Source organism: Dipteris shenzhenensis, chromosome 14 (genome assembly GCF_047967505.1).
Source record: "Dipteris shenzhenensis isolate YYH24624 ecotype China chromosome 14, Dip_SZ_1.0, whole genome shotgun sequence".
In the NCBI taxonomy this organism is placed as follows: Eukaryota; Viridiplantae; Streptophyta; class Polypodiopsida; order Gleicheniales; family Dipteridaceae; genus Dipteris; species Dipteris shenzhenensis.
Genome location: NC_141609.1, coordinates 17,666,964 through 17,691,542, shown reverse-complemented (window position 1 = coordinate 17,691,542; position 24,579 = coordinate 17,666,964). Strand labels below are relative to the sequence as shown.

At 41.5% G+C, this 24,579-nt stretch overlaps 1 protein-coding gene across 2 annotated transcripts in view; it reads right to left on the bottom strand.

Annotated features, from left to right (window-relative positions):
- The window catches only part of ELP2 (elongator protein 2), a 64,546-nt gene extending 51,038 nt beyond the window's left edge, over window positions 1-13,508 (bottom strand). Inside the window, exons 1-4 of one of the 2 annotated variants that reach the window (XM_087384755.1) lie at window positions 13,476-13,508; window positions 13,222-13,379; window positions 12,336-12,423; window positions 10,884-10,972 (exon numbers count right to left, since the gene is read on the bottom strand). In XM_087384755.1, coding sequence (XP_087240881.1) covers window positions 10,884-10,972; window positions 12,336-12,423; window positions 13,222-13,374 — 330 coding nt within the window. In that variant the 5' untranslated portion in view covers window positions 13,375-13,379; window positions 13,476-13,508. Of the gene's footprint in view, window positions 1-10,883; window positions 10,973-12,335; window positions 12,424-13,221 lie in introns of both variants that reach the window. The other variant, XM_087384754.1, reaches the window with a different exon arrangement.
- Between the last annotated feature and the right edge of the window lie 11,071 nt (window positions 13,509-24,579).

Genomic DNA, 24,579 nt, shown 5'->3' with positions numbered 1-24,579 from the left:
AATGCTCTTTTTTGTCATGTGGTTTCGACAAAAAGAGAATCCATTCCCCTAGACCTTGGTTCCAGATGCGTAATTCCTGGAAGTGGTCTATGTCGAGCATCATTGGCCGCGATGTATGTGGTATACTAGTCACATTGGGTGTACTAGTCGCTTGGTTTGCAATGCTATACGTATTTGTTATCTGCAGCTCTACAAATCGTATATGCATTGTCGGTAATCTATTGGCGGCATGGTTGGCTGTCCACTTAGATTTGGATTTGATATCTCACGTACTTCGGATGTTCATGATGTACCACTAGTGTGGGTCTGAAGAGATGGCCATAGGTGGGTAAAGCATGCATGAACTATCCCTAGAAGTACAGTCTAAGTATCTATGTGCATGCATTAAGTGTTTACACATGCTCATGATGTACCACTGGCAGTGGGTCCTTAGGGATGGCCATACGCGACTCCCGTAATTTGCGCATGACTACCTTGACCCTCTAGGGCGCGAGGGTCCGGCCATGGGGCGGGACTTGGGGAATTAAAATTCCCTAGTGGGCCCTTGGAAATAGTGAATGTGCACCCAGTTACTAGGCAATTAATTCCTAAGGCCAAAGTGTGCAACAGGGAAGCCAAAAAAGTGGTGTAATTAAAAATTGCTAATTTTAGCACAGGACTACAAAAAGGACCCAGAGCTCTTATTTTGGGTTTAGTTGGCCAAATCAGTTCCAGAAGAAGCCAAATCATCAGTTGTGAGCTGCCAAAGCCTCCCAAGTGCTGCTAGAGCAAAATCGCATATTACCAAGAGCTTCCGAAGCCTACCAAAGGAAATCGTCACTAGCTAGGGCCAGTACCAGTGCATCCAGGGCCTGCCAAAGGAAAACGCACCACATCCAGAGCCTGTTGCAGATTGCGATTTCTACTAGGGTGTCTTCTGCAAATTGCGATTCTATTTCTAGGTTCTCCAGGCTATGACAGGTGACTGCATCCTGTTCTGGTTTTGTTTCCAGGTGTTTCCAAGCTGCTACAAGAATTGCGATCTGTTTTCAGGAGTTTCCAGGCTATCCTAGGGAAATTGCGATTAGTTTATAGGCTGTCCAGGCTGTGCAGGGGAGATTGCGATTTGATTTCTGGAGGCTTCCGGGCTGTGCCAGCTGATTTTGGTAACTTTCCAGCCGTTAGTGTTCGCTTCTAAGCTACTTTTGGGGCTATGCCAAGGCAAAATCAGCTGATCTCTACAGGATCTAGGGTTTTCCAGCCCAGGTGACCTTTCTTCTGTGGATTCCAAGTAGAAGAAGGCTTGTCTTTGCATGCTTTTGCCATTCCCTACTTGGTTGTTGGCTACTTATTGCGTTTGGGTTTCTTTCCTCGCAAAGAAGGGTTGATTTATGTTGTTGGGCAGTGGCCAGGGAGGCTATAGATTGAGGCAACCCGCTCGGAAGTGTTTGGTTGTTTGATTGCACCAGAGTTCAGCTGTTGAGGGCTTTGTCTTGCAGGTGTTCAGCCGTGTTTGGCTGGTTGGGCACTTGGTTGTGCGATTGCAGGAGTGGTTCAGACAACTGATGCTATTGGGGTCTCTGTTGCATGCTTTGGTTGGCTGAGGATACACGATTGAGCAGGGAATTACAGGGTGGGTTGGACGGGGACTCTGCGGGCGTTGATGTGCCTGTGGTGCAGCTTCCCACAGACCTTTGTAATCAGTTGCTTGGCTTCAAATGAATGTTAAATAAATACCGCAAGGGGCGCCAACGTTTGGGGCCAATCAGTGTCCTTGTTTTTGAGTAGGAGCGCTCTAGCTCCCCTATGATTTGTTTCGTGGTGCATATTTACTTGTCAATTAACTCTGTATACTGTAATTAAGTGGATCCTACCACCCTTTACGTTGTTGAGGCTGGTTTCATTGGCAATGAATCCTAATCTAATGTGATAACCATTCTTCAAGTCAATCTTGCTGAAAATAGTGGCTTCCTTTCATCAATCCAACACATCATTGATGTGTAAAATCGGAAACCTGTTCTTCACAATCATCTTATTGAGGTCTCTATAGTCCACACACATTCGATAAGACCCATCTTTCTTCTGGACCAATAACATAGGTGATCAACTAGGTCTAATAAGTCCTTTGGAGAGTAAATCATGTACCTGAGCCATGATCTCCTCAGTCTGGGCTGCACTCACCCGATAAGGTGGCTGATTTGGGGGCTCACTTCCTGGAATAAGCTCAATGACATGATCATTCAACTGCTCTAGAGGTAGCTCCCTTGGCAACGAATCTGAAAAACAGTCTTTAAAAGCATCTAAAAATTGAAATTTTTCTTGATCTCTTCCTCTATGATTGGAAACAAGTGTCTTTTCACTATTCAGGCATCATAAGATGCACTTCTTTTCGATAGAACCAAGGCATCCCAAAACTACATCGTATTGTTCCAAAGGTCAAACCATAGAGTCCTCGTGATCCACATGATCCTAAATATGCATCCTAAGCTTTCCAATGAGAGGTGTCACAGATACTAACTGTCCCTATAAAATATGTCAGGCATTACGAGACTGCCCTAGCTAATCCGTCTTAATCCCCAACAGCAGTTACCTGTTGCTCCAATATCGAACAAAATCAAAATGTTCTGATCTCTTACTTTGCCTCTCTCACAATGAGAGGTGTCACAGATACTAACTGTCCCTATAAAATATGTCAGGCATTACGAGACTGCCCTAGCTAATCCGTCTTAATCCCCAACAGCAGTTACCTGTTGCTCCAATATCGAACAAAATCAAAATGTTCTGATCTCTTACTTTGCCCCATGAGAGACAAAGTTCTCTAGCCTTTGGATCGGCCACTCTCCCTAGTATGTCAGGGACTCCTCCCACCAAAGTCTTTGTTGGTTGTTTTGGCCTTTTCTGGTCCTTTGAGTTTTTTTGACAGTTTTTACTGTCAAACCCTAATTTCCAACAGAAAATTTAGGGCTTTTGACATCTGAACCTTCAACCTGTCAATACAATACTTTGGACAAGGTTGACAACTGAAACTCTTCCAAAAATTGAAGTTTTCAGTTAATTTCAGGTTCAGGACTGTCACATTGTGCCACATCATCACTCAAGTCAACAAAATTTGGGGCTTTTGTGTTGGGAGCTCAATTTCAACTGGTGTTCGGGACAGTAACTCATACTTTCGCAGTTTCAAGCCTTGAGGCTATACATTGGGTCAGATTATCATACATTGGGTCACATTTGCAAAAATTTCAGCAAAATTTGGGGCTTTTCTGCATTTGCCCTCTGATTTGGGTTGGAAATTTGCAGATATTTGCTGTCATTTTTGGACAGCCAGCTCTTTGCAGTGATAGCCTTGAGGCTTTTGGGTTTTCAGGTCTCTTTCAGGGTATCACATTTGCTATGGCTGGGAACAATCAAGATCTATTTGGTGTTCTTCGTGAAGATGATAAGTTGGATGGCACCAACTATCCGATGTGGTCTTATCTCATGAAACATATTCTTGTTGCAAAGCATTTGTGGAATATTGTTTCTGGGGTTGATCTACTGCTGGTCCCTCTGCAAGGGGTACTCCTCCTGATGCCTCATCTTCTAGCACTCCTGCTGCTGCTCTTCCAACTCAGGAACAGTCAAGATGGGATGCAAGAGATGCAAATGCACATTCATGTATTGCTTTATCATGCAAGAGAATCATTATTCCACACATCCGGTCTTGCACGACAGCAAAGGATGCTTGGGATAAATTGGCTTCTCTCTATCAGATTCGCAATGAAGCTCGTGTTGCATATTTGAGAAGGCAATTACAGGAAGTCAATATGAATAAAGGTGACTCTATGGATGCATACCTGACAAAGGTCAAGGACCTCATGAAACAACTTGCCAACATTGATGAGGTGGTGCCAAATTCGCAGCTTGTCAGTACCACATTGAATGGACTACCAGATACATACCAAGGGTTTGCTACAACCCTTCGATTAGTGGCCATGGGTAATCCAAACCACTATTCTTTTGATCAGCTAGTTACTTTGCTTTTGCAGGAAGAGCAAAGTCGAGCTAATAGACAAGCCATTATTCCTGATCATGCATTTGCTTCACAGCAGACAGGAAGAGGCAAGGCTTCCAAGCCTATGGGCAAGCCAAAATCTGCGCATAGCAGCTGCAATTCCTCCCATGCATCTAAAAATACAGCAGATAAGTCAAAGAAGAAAAGATGCAACTATTGTCGCAAGCCTAGACATGACATTTTAGAATGCAGGAAGCGCATTGCTTCGGAGAAAAAGAAAGTAGGATTGACAGTTAATGCCTCACATGCTATTAAATCCCATGAGCCAGCAGATGCTTCACATGCACATGCTCTTCAGGATGATTGGGCATGGGCTGTCCATTGCTCATTTGATCCCTCCAAAGCTGATGCACTCTTTACTGCTAATGATGCTCAGTCCTAGTACTTTGATAGTGGTGCTTCCAAGCATGTCACATCTTAGAGACAGTTGTTTCACTCTTTAGCTGATGCACCTCGAGGGGGGACTGTCACATGTGCTAATAACGCTTCATATGCTGTAAAAGGAATTGGAGATGTGCAACTCACATCTATTTCAAGTCATCCTGTCACTTTGACAAATGTTCTCTTTGTGCCTGGAATTGAAGTCAACCTGATCTCAATTTCAGCAATTGCTACTAAAGGTTTCAGAGTGATTTTTTATGACTACAGATGCCTAGTTTATGATCTTCGTGATGACAATGCCATAGTTCTCACTGGCACTTTGCAAAAGGGGCTTTATCACCTTAATCATCACTCAGCTGCACTTTCTATTGAAGCATTTTCTATTTCAGATTCACAGCTTGCTGAAACTCATCTTTGGCATGAGAGAATGGGTCATCTCAATTATAGAGCTCTTGCAAAGCTACATTCATAGCAGATGGCAAATGACGTACCTCAAACTTACACAGTTCCCAAACGTGTGTGTGAGGGATGTCTTTTGGGTAAGATGCATCAGTTTCCTTTTCAAAAGAATTGTCCAAAACTCTCACAAAGGAAATTGCAGCTAGTGCACAGTGATGTATGTGGCCCAATGAGGACAAATGCCATTGGAGGGTACAAATATTTCATGACTCTCATTGATGATTTCACAAGATATTGCTGGGTATATCCTTTAAAAGCCAAATCTGAAGTTTTCTTATGCTTTCAGAGGTGGCTGAATATGGTTGAGAATGAATCAGGATACAAGCTTGTCACCCTTAACACAGATAGGGGGGGAGAGTATATGTCAAAGGAGTTTGATGCATTTCTGTCTTCACGGGGCATTATTCACTCATGCACTACTCCTTACACTCCTCAGCAGAATCCTGTTTCTGAAAGGAAAAACAGCTCCACAATGGAGATGGCCAAATGCATGCTTAAGGCCAAGTCTTTGCCCAATAAATTTTGGCTTGATGCAGTGATGTGTGCCAACTATGTGCTGAATAGATCACCTACACGGGCATTGAAGACTGTTACACCTTATGAAGCATGGAAAGGCAGCAAGCCTTCACTTTCACACACGAGAGTTTTTGGGTCTCTTGCATATGTTCATGTACCATCTCAGCTGAGACATAAGCTTGATGACAAGGCAATCAAATGCATATTTATTGGTTACAGCTAGGAGAGCAAAGGGTATCAGTTATATCAACCAAATACTGGGAAGATTATTGTCAGTAGAGATGTAATCTTTGCTGAACATTCAGCTTCTCCTCTTGTGGACTGCAAAGCTAAGCCAGATGTTGACATGTTTGATGCCTTTGAATCTTGGTTACCTCTGCCATCCTCTGAAGAGGACTTTGACCAGTAACATGAGCCCTCCTGCAGGCCCTCCATCAAGCAATAATCAGCCACTACCCCATGCTGATTTGCAGGTTTGTCTTCCAGCACAAAATGATCCCACTATTCATGATGCAGTCATTGAAGAAAGAGCTGTCAATGGACAGCAAAGGCAAGTTCCCAGATGGCTTCTTGATACATTGAGGGACAGCAAACAAGATCGAACAAGATCAGGGAATAGACAGATGCATGGTCACTTTCTTGAGTTTGCACTCCTTGCTACAGCTTGCAATGAAGAGCCCTTGTGCCATAAAGATGCTTTTGACAGCAAAGAGTGGATGGATGCAATGAGAGCTGAGTTACATTCCATTGCTAAAAATGACACATGGGAATTAGTAGATCTCCCTCCCGGCAAGCATGCCATTGATACCCGGTGGGTCTACAAATTAAAAAGGAAATCTGATGGCAGCATAGATCGATACAAAGCTCGTCTTGTTGCAAAAGGGTATGCCCAACAACAAGGCATTAACTTTGAGGAGACATTTGCTCCCACATCCAGGATTACTACCATTAGATGTGGCATTGCCATTGCAGCCCATCATCATTGGCAAGTGCATCAACTTGACATCAAGACTGCTTTTCTTCATGGGGATCTGCAGGGAAAAGTCTATGTCACACAACCTCCTGGCTTTGAGGTTGTTAATTCTGAAAATAAGGTATGCCGGCTTAGAAAAGCCCTTTATGGTTTGAAGCAGGCACCCACGGCATGGTATGCCAAAATTCATGCACACTTACTATCCCTTGGTTTTCAGAATAGTCCCATAGAACCCACTCTTTATGTCCGTGGGAGTGGATCTGATGATTTTATATGTGGAAGATATGCTCATCACGGGCCCAGATACTCAGCATATTGCAGCTTTCAAGGCTGAATTGCAGCAGGTTTTGAAATGTCAGACATGGGACAGCTCCACTATTATTTGGGCATTCAGTTTGCTCATGTTGAGGGGGGTATCATGATGTCTCAGTCCAAGTATATTGGATAGCTCCTTGATCATTTTCGGTTTGAGGATTGCAAGCCAATCTCTACTCCAGTGGACCCTGGCTTCAAATTCTCAGCTCATGATGGGAGCCCACCATGTGATATCACTCTTTATCAGCAGGCTGTTGGATGCACTATCTCAGCTCAGCAGATTCATGCACATGCCCAGTTCACACCATTGGCAGGCAGTGAAGAGAGTTTTCAGATATCTCAGAGGCACTCAGGATTTAGCCCTCTTCTATGGTGATCAGGGTTCACTTACCATGCATGCTTACACGGATAGTGACTGGGCAGGATGTTCCGATACCAGAGTGTCACATACTGGCAATTGTTTTTTGCTTGGCAATTCATGTATCGCTTGGCTCAGCAAGAAGCAACCAACAGTTGCCACATCTAGCTGTGAGGCTGAGTACAGGGCAACTTTCACCGCTACAGTAGAGTGTGTTTGGCTTCAACAGTTACTTACAGATCTTGGTATTCGCCAGACATCCTCCACTATTGTCTACACTGACAGCCAGAGTACTTCAGCCCATCCCATGAAGGGGGGTTTGTAGGCCATCTCCTGGTGGTTCTAGTGATGCCCTATAGGCCATGGTATGTGCCTTGTAGGCATAAATATAGGCACTTAAGGTGCTAGTGCCTTTTAGGCCACATAGGACACTTAGTCCTATGTGACACCTAGGACACTTAGCCCTAGGTCTAGGTACAAGTACCTTGTACTTCTTTTTTCATCTATCCTAGTTGACGTGACGGCGAAATCTATCGACTCTTTGTACCTTGCTCTCTCTCTCTCTTTCCATTCATCGATCCTACAATCTGTGATTTCTAAAAAACAGGAAACTTACAGATAGGAATCCCAAATTTTCTTGTTGTAAGCTTCAATAGGCTCATCCTCGGCCATGTGAAGACCTTCCCATGCCATGTTTACTTCACAAACTGTTTTGGGAGAAACTGGTGATAGAATACTTTCTTAAAATCTACCCCAAGTCTTCGGATCTTTCCCAGCAACCAATTGTGTACTCCACCATGCACTGGCCGTGTCTATGAGATGTAGATTCACCATGTGAAGCTTAGAGGATTCTTCATACTTTTAATACCAAAAGACGCATCAAATTGGCATACAAACCTCATAGCTTTATCTGTGTGGCCAAAAGCTCCGTCATATGTGATAAAAAGGATGGATTTACCTCCTTTGAACTTTTTCATCTTGGGTTCTAAGTGCTTTCTTTCTCCCTTTCCCTTGAACTATGATGGTATCAGGAAAGTAATGGGCTAGGAGAACACCACCGGCTTACTTCCTTAGAGACCATCATTGGCTTAGAGATGTATGGACCCTTGAAAAGATGCTAAAATCGAGGGAGCTTCTATAGACTTCCAACTCTCTTTTTTCAAGCATAAAATAGACTTCTATTAAATATGAAAGAATTTCCTAGAGCACAGCTCAATGGAGACATACATCATGCAAAGCATTAGAAAATAAATCCAAATATAATCAAGCTCTTGTAAAAGCGTGAGAAAATAACCAAGATTGAGCCTAATAGTGTCAACTCAACCCTATGGGGGATTCTGAGAAGAACCGGATTCTTTCCACTCTCTCATGAATGCATTCCTCCTAGTAGAGGCTGCTCAAGAAGACCCGTGCATAATCCTCCAATGGCTACCAAGGTGTGTACAATGTCAGTCCACATACAAGCCAATGTATGTGCTGGAGGGACCTGGAATCCATCCGAGACCTTTGTACATCTTGATCTCCAAATATGCTATGCTGTTATGCTAGTCCGAATCTCCCACAAAGTATCCACCGAAGCATGCACAGATCTGTGCAGAGAGCCAGGAACCTCGTCCACAAAACATGACTCAACCAAGTGCCGTCGAATCGAAAGAGCCCAAGAAGATTCATGTCTCTCATAGAATACCTAAGGCCCAAATAAAGGGAGAGCCATGCTACCTATTCCTAGGTCATGAAGAAAGGAGACCGCATAAAAGTGCTCAATAGTCTAGCAATCCCCATGCAAATGACCCTCGCCTGTCTCAATCCCATAGATAATGCTAAATAGACTCATCTACAGAGAGGCAACGAGAACAAGTGGAATCAACCCTGAACCTGGACCTCCACTAGTTCACGGCAATCTCAAAAAGCCAAAAGACGAGGGATTTTCTCCTAAGGGATTTTCAGAGTCTCTTCTAAAAAGATTCCGCAAATCAGCATAAATCTGAAAATTCTCCCAATGCGGAATTCTGGTAGGCTTCCAACCTTTTAGGCTAAGCTGGAACCTCCTAGCATTACTAATATTGTATCGAAAGAAGGGGAGGCTGTTCTCTCGGTGCGCTGCATCTATCCATTCCCACTCCCCGGGACCCACTGCAAGAAGATTATGGAAACATCTCCATAAAGCCAAAGTTCCCATGAGCCCAAGGGAATATGACAGGGGTTAGAGTTCAGGTATCATCCTAACTTCAAAAAGATCTGATCCACATGACCCACCACCCTAACCGGCTGCAATGCAATATGCAAAATAATCCCATCCACCAATCTAGATAACCCGCCCCTAGAGTGGACCTTCCAACTCATTTTGGTTCTCACAAAATCTTTACCATCTAGCCCTATGGACCCTTTTGACTGGACTGTCCGGTAGCTAAACTACCATATATCATATGCTCAAGATTCAAAAAAGATCAGATCTGAACTGATTTCTAAGCTTGGCTGGGTCAAAATAAGACCAGTTCTTGAAAGAAACTACCCAAATTTGATTTGCAATCAAGTCTGCTTCAAGAACCTGAACCGAGATCAACACTTCGGGTTTTAGAGCAGCAAGTAAAACTGAACCAAATAGTCAAGATCTGAAGTTGCTATGGCCTTGATATTTGCAATAATAGGAAACCCTACAAGGCTGAACTTCTTTGGTCAAGATTTACTGGAATTCAAGGGATGCTTGCAGGCCCAAACCACACGTGAAACTCAACAATGGAGCTGGAAAACAAATCGCAATAGAGAGAGAATGCGGGAGAGGAAGGGAGAGAGAGGAAACAAAACACTAGGGGCCAGAAATAAGGGCTGCCCCCCTGCCCCCCTTTGCAATAGAAATATGTTTGTACAAGGTGGCTCATGAGGGAGCATGAGCTGAGTACAAATCTCAACACGAAGTGAGAGCTCGGAGGCCCTTCATTTATAAACTAGGCCAAGCAACTAGAAAACATGTGATTTCCAAAAGCTGGCCTGCTTACTTGCCTAGAATAGGTGGCTTCCCAAGAAAGCTGGGCTTTCTCCAAAAGTAGGTGCTTCCTCCTCTAGTGGGGCACCTAGCTCAAGTGGGCCCTTCATTAAATGAGGTGCCAGCTTGTGCTTTTAATGGGGTAAGTAAGCACTCTCCAAAGTCATGCACCTTGCACAAACAATATCCAACACTTTAACCCATTAGAGGTTAGCCAAATGCATGCATTCTAGTTCTTGGACTATTCCTACATAGTATTATCTAGCTAAAGCAACGCAAAGGAAAATGAAACTTGCTCTAGTTAACCGAAGTCAATTTTCTTTGACCACAGTCAATATAAAAGATTTTCCTTTATTTCTTGGGAGAAGTACAAATTTGTGATAGTCACAGCTTGGCCAGTTGTCCTGCTGCATGTGAACTCTCACCTCTCACAATCCCAAACTTTTGCTGGCACAGAACAAATAAGTAATTAAGTTTGTAAAATCTAGCTCTTCAAATGGTGCCAACATGGTCATCAGCAAGCTGTAAAGTAGATTTGTAAATAAAATCCTGAGAGGCCTAGGCTATCACATCTTTGCCAGTTGCCATGCTGCTTGTACACTCACCTCTTAGAATCCCACAATTTCACATTCCTTCCCTTCTAAATCAAATCATGTCCACACAATACCTTTGCCGACAAAACCCTCTGATAAGAGAGGAGAAAACAAAAACAGTGAAGAGCACTGCCCATGCTCGTTGCAAGTACAGGAAAGTTTCTTCTTGCAGACTATTAAAAGGGATGTATGCAAAGTAATTCTGTTTCTCTGGTGTATTTTTGTCAAGCCAAATGCAATATTGTAGGAAATTGATTAAATAGCAGCAGGCCAACCTTGTCTTCACTTTGATTATAAGCCCACAGAAGAATAACTCCATCAGCACTTCCAGACAGAAGATATTGTTCACTGGGAGTACGCCCACCTGTGAAACAACTCAGGAACAAAATCAACCATGAGGAAACAGTTTTGTATCACTGTCACCAGCCATCCTGGTGTTCTAGCTAAAAATAGACTAAACAAAAATTTAAGGCTGTCTGAATTCCTATTAGCTTATCTCTAGATTATTGTTTGATACTGCTACTTGCAGATTGCAAAGCTGTAAACATCTCAACTACTGTCAATCAAGGGTGAAAAACAATGCCACTCAATCAAGTCACATTTGCAAGACCACTAAACACATTCAGAAACACAAAATTGGATGGTTGATACTGTTACTTGCCAGCTGCAGAGCTTAAACATCTCAACTACGGTAAACCAAGGGTGAAAAATAATGCCACTCAGTCAAGGCTGCATTTACAAGACCACTAAACACATTCAAAAATGTACAGGGCATTAAAAAACATAGTAAAACATACAGGGAGAGGTCGTTTTATTGGTTGAACTTTTCATGTACACCCTTCAGTATTAAAGAATAGATGGCATTGCAAACTCTGCTCCAAACTATGGCCATCGGATACTAACCCCATGTACTCCCCAAAGGTGGTGTAAGCATCTGTTGACTGCACCATACAGAGACTGCTTACAACAGACTGAATGTATGTTTACAGATCGTAGCCACACAGAAAGGAGGGCTAGAAAGCATGAAAATGAGGGAGAGACTCTGGATAATCAGCAATTCACTGTTCTTCAACAATAATGCTTAATTTTGAAGCTGCAATTGCCTCATTATTGTCAGTCTAGACGTACCATCAACCAAGGTGTAAGACTGTATGATAAACCATACAGTGCTGGCCTTGTTCATCGGAAAGTACATTATTCATTTTGTAAACTAGACTAAAAAGGCACACAATGCAATCTACAAATCTGTAGTCAGACAAAACATAATGCAAATCGATAGGAGAGTTGCAAGAAATTCTTCAAGCTTCATAGCCTCAACAACAGACTCGGAACAGATATTTTCAGAGCGCTGCCTCCAAGAATCTAAAAGAATGTAGGCACAAAGAGTCCTTGTGCTTAGTCAAACCATGTTGTTGAGTGGCACATGTGACAAAGGTCTAGGCAAGGAGCTTATGGACTTTTCTTATAAGTTTACTGTCTCTTCAAAAGCACGCATGTCTACTGTAATATGTCTACTACAATGAACCTATTAACAACATGTAGCTACAAAGACAAATTGAATAGATATAGCCACGCACGAGAATCAAAAGAGAAACCATTAGATCACAAGCAATGACATCACCTATTGTCAACACAAACAGAAAAGATGTTTACACAACAAACGTTTAAGTGTGCAACATAAAAACGGAAGTTGTAAAAGCAAATTGTTGGCAAACTTCTTTACATACCTTCATGATGTATTTGATATCTTGGCAGCCATTCGACACAATTCACAAAACTTTTATGACCAGGAAGAGTTTGTACAACCTTAGCTGTCTGTGACAAAAACTTCAAAGCTCAACACAATGCATTCCAAGAACTTGCAAAATGTAAACCTCTCACAAGCACAACAAAAAGAGATCATCAAAACTGCGACATTCAAATCATTTGGAAAACGTGTGCCCTACCAACCTTGTCAGGGAGGATGACTAAGAATAATTATATGACCTTTTACCACAGAAACGCTTAAAGATGCATCTAGATCAATTAAAGAGACCCTTGAGTTACAAAACTCACACATTCAACTTGAACTCAAATGGCAAGCTGAATTCTAAATAATGCAAATGGTCCTCTAAAGAAACTATGACTTGACCCTAATGAGAATCAAGATTGAGTAAAAGGGGAACGGTGTCAATGGATTAGGAATCCTTTAGCAGCATCTAAATGTCGGTCCGCATTGCGACACCTACATGTTTAGGACGAGCACAGCATGCCATCCGAATACTTCATGGGAGCTCACAGCGCTCATATCACGAAAGGGCACATGATCCACATTCAGTGTGCCATTGTTTTCTACTCTCATCTCTGGTCTAGGTCACACGCTGCTTATTTGTCTCATTAGCTTCCTTGGCCTTTTGCAATCATTAATAAACTTTCTGACTCTCTCTAGAGACCTTAAAAATCTCTCTCTCTCTCTGTCTCTCTCTCTCTCTCACTTACACACACACACACACACTGTCCTCCATAGATTACAGTGCGAGAAATAAGATTTCGGTTACAGTATTTAAATTGGTGACTATATCGTAATCGATGCTCTACCCTTTAAACCACGTTATTATACGACTTAAGTGTCACCTGCGCGCAGAATATGGCAACAGTATTATGTGCGCCGTAAGCAATCAGATTGGCTTGACCCCATGCAGCTGCATTAACAACCCTATTGCATCCTGCACTGATGAAGACACTTTCCACTTCTACAATCTCCGTGTTCTCAAGTGCGTTGGTCATTGGCGCTGCAGTAAACAATTTCAGCAAGCAGTATATAAGACCTTTGTGAGAATCTATATATGTAGGTTTCTCTGAGTTCTTTGACTTGATGATGGACTCACGTTAGAATCCTGTGTCCATGTGAGTGAGTATATGGTATATGTAGATGTAGATGTATATGTATATGAATATGTATGAAAATGCTTTGATAGGAAGTAGAATTTGAAGTAGAATTTGAAGTGTTGTCTTCCAGCTTAGTAACACTTTTGAAAAAAAACAAGTTGAGTAGGATTCATCGGGCGTGCCCGGGTAACTTGAAAGTTGAGAGAGAGAGAGAGAGAATAAGAAGCAACAAAAGAAGGAGAGAGAGAGAGAGAGGGGAGGGGGGGGGAAGAAAATGATGGGACCAAAATAGCAACAAGAGAGAAAGGGGGGTGAACAAAAATAGAAAATCGAAGCCACCAATGAGGGCACAACAAAAATAACCAATCAGAACCACACGTTTTTCATTTCTCTAGGAGGGTGACACTTTACGTAAGCTTAAGCTTACCCCCCAAGGCAAGCCAAAAAAGTGTCCTTCTAATCAATTTTGAACACTGTTCACATGCCCATGCCCTTGTGGGTGAGCGTGCTCTCCCTTCCTTCCACATCAACTATCAATATACATAGTTTTCTCGCAAGGTACTAATGTGGTTTACAGAGAGGATATGGATGGCCTTGTCCTTGCTCAAAGTGTTGTTGGGTCTATTGTAGGGAGAAAATATCCCTTAGTGGATTCTCACAGGCCATGGGCAGTCCGCCCCATAGCAGTTGTCCACAATTTTGTATTTTGGTCTTTCTCTCAAGTTAACCACCCTATTAGTAAACTAGACATGTTTTTGTAAAATTTTTTTAAAAAATATTGATAAAAGTTAAAAATTTTGAAATAATGAAGGTAGCACTATCAAGTTCTCTTGTTTTATTAGCAATACCTCCTTAGAGGGAGTGCTATAGTGGACGATTGAAACTCCTTTGTGAATATCCACGTGTAATTTAAAAAAAAAGTAATTAAGCAATTTGTTTGAAGTTGCCATTTATGGAGATCATCCTACAAAAATGGCTTTTAATAGCCCAAGTCCCTTTTAAAAATCGTTTGCTTTCTCTTTTGCATCCAAAGGTGCTTGCTTTACCACTATACTAGGAGGCATCACCCATGCGCACGACTGTGCACTTGTGTGCTCTTGTTAGCAATGCCTCCTTAGAGGGAGTGGAGAGTTTGGATTCTCCTTTTGCGAATTTTCCCCCTATAATTATTTTCTTTTTAAATAAGATTGCTTAAGTGAAAGGTTATGCCAAGCTCAACGAAACTCTAAATAAGACTAGGATGTGCTCTATATACGTAAGGTATGTACGGTTCCCAATATATTAAGAGCTAGTGCACTTGGCATTCGGGAATATATATTTGGAAATGGGCTTTTAGGGACCTTGGCATCATTTGATGGGCAAATTTTTCATATCGCGTTGTTTCCAGAAGCTACCACAATAGTTGACATGGGCCACTAGGATTATTGTGATCAAGTTTAACCAAGAAGTAGCACACCTACACAATGTGATGTGTTCCATGTTAGGAACCAACACGATGGCTATAGCAGAATAATTACACCTCTATGTGTCACGATTGATTTGATGACACTAGTAAGAGACTGCACAATAGCACGCATCCAACTAAAACCAATGCACTGGTGTGCAAGCACACTGTGCACACTGCATGTGCACACAGGTGACACATCAGCACACTACTCCCCTGGCACACCTCACACCCCTGCATGTGACCCTGAGTGCCACATCATTATTGAGCACATTTGCACCCTTTTTGCCCCTCCACCTAGATCAAGTCGTATCTCTTGATCCAGGAAGAATTTGAGGGCACTCTAAAAAGAAAAAATGCTCGATTTTTCGTGCTCTACACACTTGTCATATCACACACACATTTTGGTGCAAGTATCACACACTTTTGAGCCTCGCTAACAAATCCACTTCCTTCACGCACAGCAGCCTCTACATCGACGCATCCGACAAAGAAATTATTTGCTGCTTTTTCATTGCTCGATGGTTGTTTTGAGTACATTTCTTGCACCATGTCTATGACTAGCAACCTCAATCTAGAGGCATCTACTAAGCTAGACAACTCCAATTACATCACATGGAAATATCGAATGGAGACCGTTCTTGTACTTCAGGACAAATGGGAGTATGTCGATGGATCTACACATACACTATTGGAGGCTCCTGCCAGCAGTAGCTCTACTCCACCTGTTGTCACAGCACCAGCAGCAGGATCTTTAGCTACACCAATAGTTTCCGCACCTATAGCAGATCCTACCATTGCCTGAGCACAGGCAGAATGGGATAAGAAGGACAAGTATGCATATCATCTAATCAAGCAAAATGTGCAAGATGTCATGCTAGGACAGATCAACACAGTTAAGACATCAAAAGAAGCATGGGATATGTTTGCAACTCTCTACGAGTCCAAGAACACTTCCAGGATTCTCACATTGAGAAACCAGATCAATCAGAGTTTTCGCAACAGCAGTGAAACCGGTCATTCTTACGTACTCAAGATCAAAGATTACAACAATCAACTCGCAGTAGTAGGAGAGACCATGAATCCTACAAAAATGGTTCAAGTCATCCTGAATGGACTAGGAGAGGGATACAAGAATCTAGTCCAAAGTATTGCCATCCAATGACAGATTCTGACACTAGAAGAACTCCAATCAGTTTTACTTGGTGAAGAACTCAGGACGTAAGCCATTCACGTATGCAAAGGTCATTCCAATGATCAAGTATTCACAGCTTCAGATAGAAGCAGAGGCAAAGGCAAAGGCAGAGGTAGATCATTCCAACGAAGTGGTCATCATCAGCAACAAAGTCATCAACAAAGTCAGCATCAGCAAAGAGGAAATCATTCCAATCGAGGAAGATTCCAAGGACAAGGGAATGCATCCACCAATGTGTCAAACATTCAGTGCAACTATTGTCATAAGTTTGGACACTATGAAAGAGATTGCCACAAGAAGCAGAACGACCAAGGAGGTCAATCCAGCAGCAATCGACAAAATTTTCAAAGAAGAGGAAATCATCGTGGTGGACATTCTAGTCACTGTCATTATGCCAATGAGCCTAAGAACATGTTTCTTGCAAGTGAGGAAATGTAGAAGACTAATATTGTGTATCTTGACACTTATTGCAATTCAAAAGAGGATTTCAATTATCAAGTCGACCAAGCAGATCAAGATCCTTGGTACATCAACAGCGGTGCATCATCTCATATGACAAAACATTAGGAATGGTTCACAGAGATGAAACCATTAGAAGGTCAAAAGAATGTCATCTACATCGCAGATAACACACTGAATCTAGTTCAAGGGAAAGGCATTGTCCCTATTAAGAATTTCATTGGTACGAAAGGATTGGTGAAAAATGTACTCTATGTTCCGAAGGTCAATAAGAACCTCTTATCAGTAGGGAAAGAAGACCTCCAGCCAGATTGACATATGCTCAGAAAGGCAAAACAATTCAAGTTGAAACCATCAACTATGCTCTTATGACTACCATCATGGCTACAGAAGAGCTAGTGTACTTCGAAGATGCAGTTGACAAGCCAGAATGGCAAACTGCTACTATGAATGAAGAAATGGAAGCTTTGTACAAAAACAATACTTGGGAATTATGCAACCTTCCACCAGGAAAGAAGGCCATAGCAAACAAATGGGTATACAAATTGAAGTACAATCCAGATGGAAGCATTGAAAGATACAAAGCCTGACTAGTTGCAAAAGGATTTGCACAACAGTACAGTCAAGATTATGATGAGACTTATGCTCCAGTCGCAACGATGGATTCCATATGGTTCTTGATATCACTAGCGACACTCAGTAGATGGAATGTGTACCAGCTCAATGTCAAGAATACATTTCTCAATGGTTACCTAGACGAGGAAGTCTACATGCAACAACCAACAGGTTATGTTGAACCAGGAAAGGAGAATCAGGTTTGCCATCTTAAGAAAAGTCTCTGCAGCTTAAAGCAAGCACCGAGAAGTTAGTACAACACAATCAACAAGTATTTTGCCAATTTGCGACACATGAAATCCAATGCAGATCATACTCTCTACTACAAAGTTCAAGGGGAAGACATCACTATTGCACTTTTGTACATAGATGATCTGATATGTGACCGGAAATAAGGATAGCTTCATCAAAAAGCTAAAACAAGACTTATCTACAGAGTTCGACATGAAAGATCTTGGACTTATGTACTATTGTCTTGGTATTGAGTTCTAGAGAGATTCAGACAACACCTTCAGGAGTCAGCTCAAATATGTTAACAGTCTCCTGAAGAAGTTTCATATGGCAGATTGTAGGATTGCACCACTCCCATGAGATAGAGTCCGAAACTTACAAAAGATTTAGAAAAGCCTACAGTCAATGACAAGTACTATCAGTAGCTCACTGGATCTCTTATATATCTGACTATCACACGGCCAAATATTTGTTATGCAGTAAGTTCACTAGCACAGTTTATGGCAAACCCAAAATAGTCTCACTAGAATGCAGCCAAAAGAGTCTTGAGATACATCAAGACAGTTTGGGATAGAATACAGAGGAAGACATCCAAGGTTGCATGGATTAGTACTATATGGATACTATGACAGTGACTATGCCGGAGATCATGAGACTAGGAGATCAACACATGGATACGTATTTTTCCTTGGTCAAGGTGCTATATCATGGTTGTCAAACAAACAGCCAACTGTTTCTTTTGAAGCAGACTATAGGGCTCTCACTACAGGTGCATGTGAGGCTATATGGCTCATAAGACTATTGTTAGAAACAGATTACTTTGATGAATCCAAGCCAACAACAATATATTGTGATAATCAATCAGCTCAAGCATTGGCCAAGAATCTAGAATATCACTCCAGGACAAAGAACATTCATGTCAAAGAGCACTTCATCACTTGGTGACATCACACTACAACATTGTGATAGCAAAGAGAATGTTGCATACATCTTTACCAAACCACTTGGTAAAGAGCATTTCAAGAAACACCAACAAGCTCTTGGTTTGACTTAGAGGAAGGACATTCCCATTAAAGGGGTGTGATAGAATTAAATGCTCAGTCCTTCTTCGATTCCCCAGAATCATCATCTTGAGGGAAGGCCTACTTCATGATGTTGATCTTGAGGGAAGGTGTTGAGAGATCAGCTCAACATCATGTGATCATATGTGCATAGCACTAACACATATAGAGTGATATAAAGGAAAGGGTTAGATGCCCTAACCCTAAAAGGGTTTGTATATATTCTACATTTTCAACTAAATCTAGTGTATAGTTAGTCATTTGTGGTGTGCTCTCTAGCTGTTCCGTCTCTTCTCTTCTCCTCTCCCCTCTTCATATTTTGTCACTTGTTGTTGCTTTCTGCTTGACCATTTGCTTGTTGGTGGTAAATTATAGTTTTTAAATGTACAATCATATGAATTCTTGATCTTTTTATTGAGAAAATGTCTACCTTGATTTGGGACTAGCTCAATCAAACATTCAAACCATGTCATTATGTTTTGATAATAAATTTCACCACACTATTTGCTAAATTATATTTAACGGCCACTATGGGCCACCATAAATCTTCTTGGAAAATATTCTGGTCATTATTTTATTTGAAAAGTGGCTCTTGAAACACCTTAATATTCCTCCAACATCAATGCAATTTGTTCATGTTTTGGAACACAATGTTGCATTACCTAGTTTATTCCACGATAGTACAGTGCACCTGCTACACTAAGAATGACTTACTTTTTAGAGCAATTCTTCGTCTTTGATCCTTTGTCATTGTTTCTGAGAACATGCCATCCATAAGGAATTACAACATTTTGGAATAGCCTTGCATCTAGTGAATCATATGGTATGCCTTCTACAGGTACTTCTCTTGACTCCAATTAGCTCAAATAGTCTATAATTAGATGTCGATATAGAAATAGTAGAGCTTGATGGTCTATATAGAAAACAAATGTATTTCCTAGCAGATAATGATGGACCTTATTCAAAGCATAAATCATTCCCCAACATTCCCACTCTATGAATAGACTAATTCCATTCTGTTATGTCAAAGTTTGTCTTGCATAGTATATTCGCTAAGACCATTCTCTCCACTTTGTTTGTAGTAGAAAAACTTAGAGTGCAATATCTCTGAGGCATCCACAAAGATATAAAAATCAAGCATCCAATCTAGTGGTTGCAATATTGGAGATACAACCAATATTTTCTTTAATAATCAGAATGTTTGTCTTGTTCATTTGTCTAGATGTATGAGGTATCCTTGATTGTGAGCTTTATAAGTGGTTGGCACACATAAGACAAATATTTTAATGTTAAGGGGCTAGCCACCAACCCCTCAATGTGTCATGAGGACTTTGGGGTGTCGCCAAAGATTACACTTCACAATGCCATCCATGGATGTCATGTTTGTAGCTCTTGGATCGCATCTCATGAGTTACTCCACAAGGAAAAAATACAAGGAAGAGAGAGGAGAGGAAAGAGCACCAGCATGGTGAATGGAAAAGGGAAACATAGGCATGGAAGAAACAAGGAGGAAGAAGACACAAGACAATGCATAATGAGCTCCAAAGCCAATAATTCAACTTTTATGCATGACCCTTGTCCAAACCCTTATTTTTACCTCTTTTCTCCCAGTCTTTTCATAGAAATAATAAGATATTACAAGTATTTCTGCATGTTTTTTCCAAAGACATGCCATTAAACAAAGTGATTAACTTTCCCCCCTTCCTGTTCTTGATTCAATCCCATGAATCACGCAAAGGAATATGGTCGATGAAGACCATTCCTTTGTGCACTCGTTTGAACATTCCTTGGCTGCATTGGTTCATAGGTCTTTAGTGGATGCTTGGTAGTGGAATTGTTGTTGGTAGAATTTACATTTGGTGTTGCTTGTTGTGTAGGATTCCATTGTAACTAGCATCACATGGCATGAGTGATTGCAATTGCTAGATGTTGAGTGGATGGATCGGGGCTTGAGTACTTGTGACCATTCAAAGAAGGAAGAAGAAAAAATAAAATCTAAGGTGTAAGTTACTGGGAAGAAGGTGTTAGTAGGATTTGATCTTAGATCCTATTGGCATTTGTGTGAGCAGAGTAAGTACCAATGTATTATCATGCTCCTTCTCAAGTCTCATATTTGATTTCAATGGAACTTCTATTGGATTCTCATCAGACTATGCTTTTGGCATGCCATGTTTATAAGTCCAGAGTTTGTGCACAAAAATTTTGCCTTTCTTTTGTACAGGGCTACTTTTTAAACCCATTTTATGGATTACACTTCATTGAGGCTTTGGCCTTGAGGTTTCTTTGAGCAGAATAAGGTTGCGCTACAATCTAGAGTTGTATTTGTTTGAGTCATCAAATCCAAAGGATTCTTATAATACATCATACAAACTCTTAAAATGAGGACTATGGTTGAAGAGGTTTAATCATCTTGGATTCTAAGAAAGTCCTCTAAGTTATAAATGATATTACATCAGAGGCTCAAATGGTTAAATTAGTACTACTGTTAATTAGCAAAAAGAAAAAGAATAAGGAAGAATAAAAAGAAGAGGTAATGAATGGTGGTGTTAGTAGATAAATGTGGAAAAAACATTTGTGGGTCACAAGAAATCTATCTAGACCCATTTTGATGTCATTCAATTCACCCTATAGTCAAATTAATCCTCTGGAGCTATTAGTGTAAAACCACTTGCTATTCCCCATGTGAACTAGTGCCTTTATTAATTACATTCTCCCACATGGTCCACTTCCAGTGTACTCATCGTAATAAAGTGAGATATGTTCTATGTATCAATTGTGAGTAGGATCATAATGTCTTGAAGAAAGATGTCAGTGAAGATAATTCATCATTCCTGTTGGAAGGTTCTTGTGTGACTTCCATTGTGATGGGCATAATTAGTATGATAGGTTCTTGAAGCTGCCATAAAGATTGATGTCAAATTTCTCACAAAGGAAGGTTCTTGTGTAGCTCACAAAGTAGATTCCATTTTTGACTTGGTAGGCTCTTGTGTTACTATATGAGATAGGTTCTTGTGTAACTGTCATTTACCTTGAAGATGATGCAATAAATTCAATGGCATTTTGATATATTTGTGGTCAAGAAAATTCTTGTGTTACTGTCTTAGTTCTCATGCAACTACTTGATAGAGGTATATGATGTCCTATGCACGTGATTCTCATGTATTGATGCTTTTCCCTTGTCCTTTTGAGCAGGTTCTTGTGGTTCTACCTTTGTCAAGGTAGGTTCTTGTGGCTTTGCTCAGCAATCTTTTCCTTGATTTTGCATAATGGGTAGGCATGGACTTAATGGTTTCCTCTCACTTATTAATGATATCAATTGTAGAGGCATTGGCATCCATTCTTTTTTTCATGCTTTGTTGAACACATCATCAGTACTGCTTGAAGATGATGGAGTTGTACTTGTTACACATAGTACCTTGGGTACCCAAATATAAGTGCTTCCAAGGTAATATCCTCGGGCCTCGAGTAGTGTTGTGGGAAACCAACGATAATGTACGTTCCTTATTGGATGGTGTAGTCTTGTTTTTTATGTTAAGGTTTGTTGTTTAGAGGATGGGGTGGCTTTTGATGTTGAGGTTTCTTTGGAATCCAAATATATGATTCACCATCATAGTATCCTTGGGACTCTAGTTATATCCTTTTGCTCAAACATTTCCATGTGGGACATTGAATCTCCTTCTCCAAAAAATTTAGTAAAAAGTTTGGAGATGGTGACTGGTTTACTCCTTGAGGAGTCGGTATCCCTTCCAGTGAATTTGGTGGCATGGCCAACTTTCCCAATGCTTGCACTAGGATTCTCATAGCTTCATCAGTGAGCATCATTTGTAGTGCAAGAGGATTTATTGGTGGGGTTGGTGCCATAGTTAGGTAGCACTGGAGGTGGATTATAAAAAGTCATCAGCCATGCAAACATGGCATTGTAGGTCCTAGTCAACTCAGCCTTGGAATTGGCATTCACAGTGGGCTTGGCATTGCTGGTAAAGTTGTAATAGACAAGAAATGGAACTACAGTTCCACAAAGACTTTTCAGTTCTCTAATGAAATGGAGGGGTAAGGTGGCCCAGAAGACACTCCTTACCCTATGGTTGCACCCTATAGACCAATACCCAATGTGAAAGTGCGTATGCCTTTCAAGATTTCTTTTGTGCGGGGGGTGCTACACTACTCGATCTACCTACTCAATGCAAAAAACAGCAAGAAAAAACAACTTTTAAAGGACAAATGGGGTGTCTTGCAAAAAGTGATAGTTTTCCCCTTTCAAACTGTTGAGATATCAAGCTCTATCCCCGACATATCTCCTGGATGACTATCATTTATGTCACCGCCTATGTTAGTTGTACTCGTGGTGTAGTTAGACTACCACATATGTTTTTGGTTTGGGTTCACATATGAACCACGTATTCTAGGTTTTGACATATAGGGTATTTCCCTCTTCTATTGTATTGTTGTTGTGTGCAAAAGTGAAGAAAGGCTTCACCCTCCAACCTTGTGTCCTCTCTCTTTTGTGTGTTGTGAAGAAAGCTGAACTTGAGTCTCCTATCTCTCTCCCTTCTTTCTTTACATGGTATCAGAGCCTTGTTCGTGGTAAGGAGCTCAAGAAAGAAAGCCAAGTTTGTGGTGTCCTGGTAAGAGGACCAGTGTTGCTTTCCTACTTCGAGTTTGGGAGCAAATCTTTGCAGGTAGCACAGCCAGAAGTGCAAGAGTGCACTGCTTCAGATTGAGAGGCCCTTCGCGGTGCGGCGAGAGCGCAGTATATGCTGCGGGCAAGGGCGAAGCCCTTGGTGACTTTATTTTTTGGATTTGAGGTCGTTTCGGGGCCCGTTTTGAAGGCGGAAGTTCTTCGCAGGCACTCAGAAAAAGGCCCTATTTTTGCTGTGCGACCACCGCGCGGCTAGTCGGTGGAAAGGTGCCACAGAAATTGCATCGTGTGCCTATGTGCAGAGATATTGGGAGTTGCAGATTCATGCCTGTTGCCTGTTGATGCAAAATCGTCACGAGGAAGTGACTGTGTGGTGAAATACCACTTTCGTCAGTGTTGCAGATCTGCCCCTGTGAGGCTCTTTGCAGAAGTTTTGCTATTTGCCCTTCTGAGGCATTTGCTATGTTTACAGGTTGCTGTTGCAATTCGTGATTTGTAAAATGTCTGAGAATCTGTCTACCATTGTCAGTGAGAAGCTTGACAAGAATAACTTCCAAGCATGGAAGTTCAGGATGACAAACTTCTTTATGGGAAAGGGAGTTTGGGATTACATCAGTGGTGAAACTGCAGAACCAGTTTTGGGTGCTGCTCCCACTCCTGCTGAATTGAAGGCCTTTAAAGAATGGCATGAAAAAGCCAGAAAATGCCTGTATTGGCTGTCCGTTAGCATTTCAGATTCTATGATTGTGCATATACAGGATCTAGAGACGCCTAAGGAGGCATGGGATACATTGGTGAAGCTGTATAGCACAAATACCAAAGCACGAAAGATGCAGCTAAAGCAGGAGTTGCACAATGTGCAAAGGAAAAATCTGAATATAAATGAGTATTCCTTGAAGGTGAAAGGCCTTGCAGATTCTCTTGCCTCCATTGGAGCACCTGTTGATGATGAGGACTTAGTGTCCGTGACCTTGAATGGTCTTGGGAAAGATTATGCACAATTTCGGACATCCATTGGAGTCCGTGAAACATTTCATGATTTTCAGGAACTTATTGCTCTCTTGCTGAGTGAAGAGCAAAGGAATGGTGGTTCAGCCACCTCAACTTCTCAAGAGACTGCTTTCTACTCGAATACAGGTAGAGGCAGGGGTAAAGGAAGAGGCCGTTCTGGTGGCCGTGCAGGAAATCAGAACCAACAGCAACAACAGGAAAACCAGTCCTATGGAGGAGGACGTGGTAGTTCTAGAGGCAGGGGGAGCCAAAGAGGCCGTGGTTCATGGCAAAGGAACCAGCAAGTAAATAGCAGCACAGAATGCTATTATTATGGAAAGCCTGGACACAAGGAGAATACATGCTATAAAAAGCAGAATGACATCAAAAGTGGAAAGTTGCAGCAAAGCAACTATGCATCATCAAGTGGGCATGGTGACGACAGAAATGAGCACCTTTTTGTGATGCA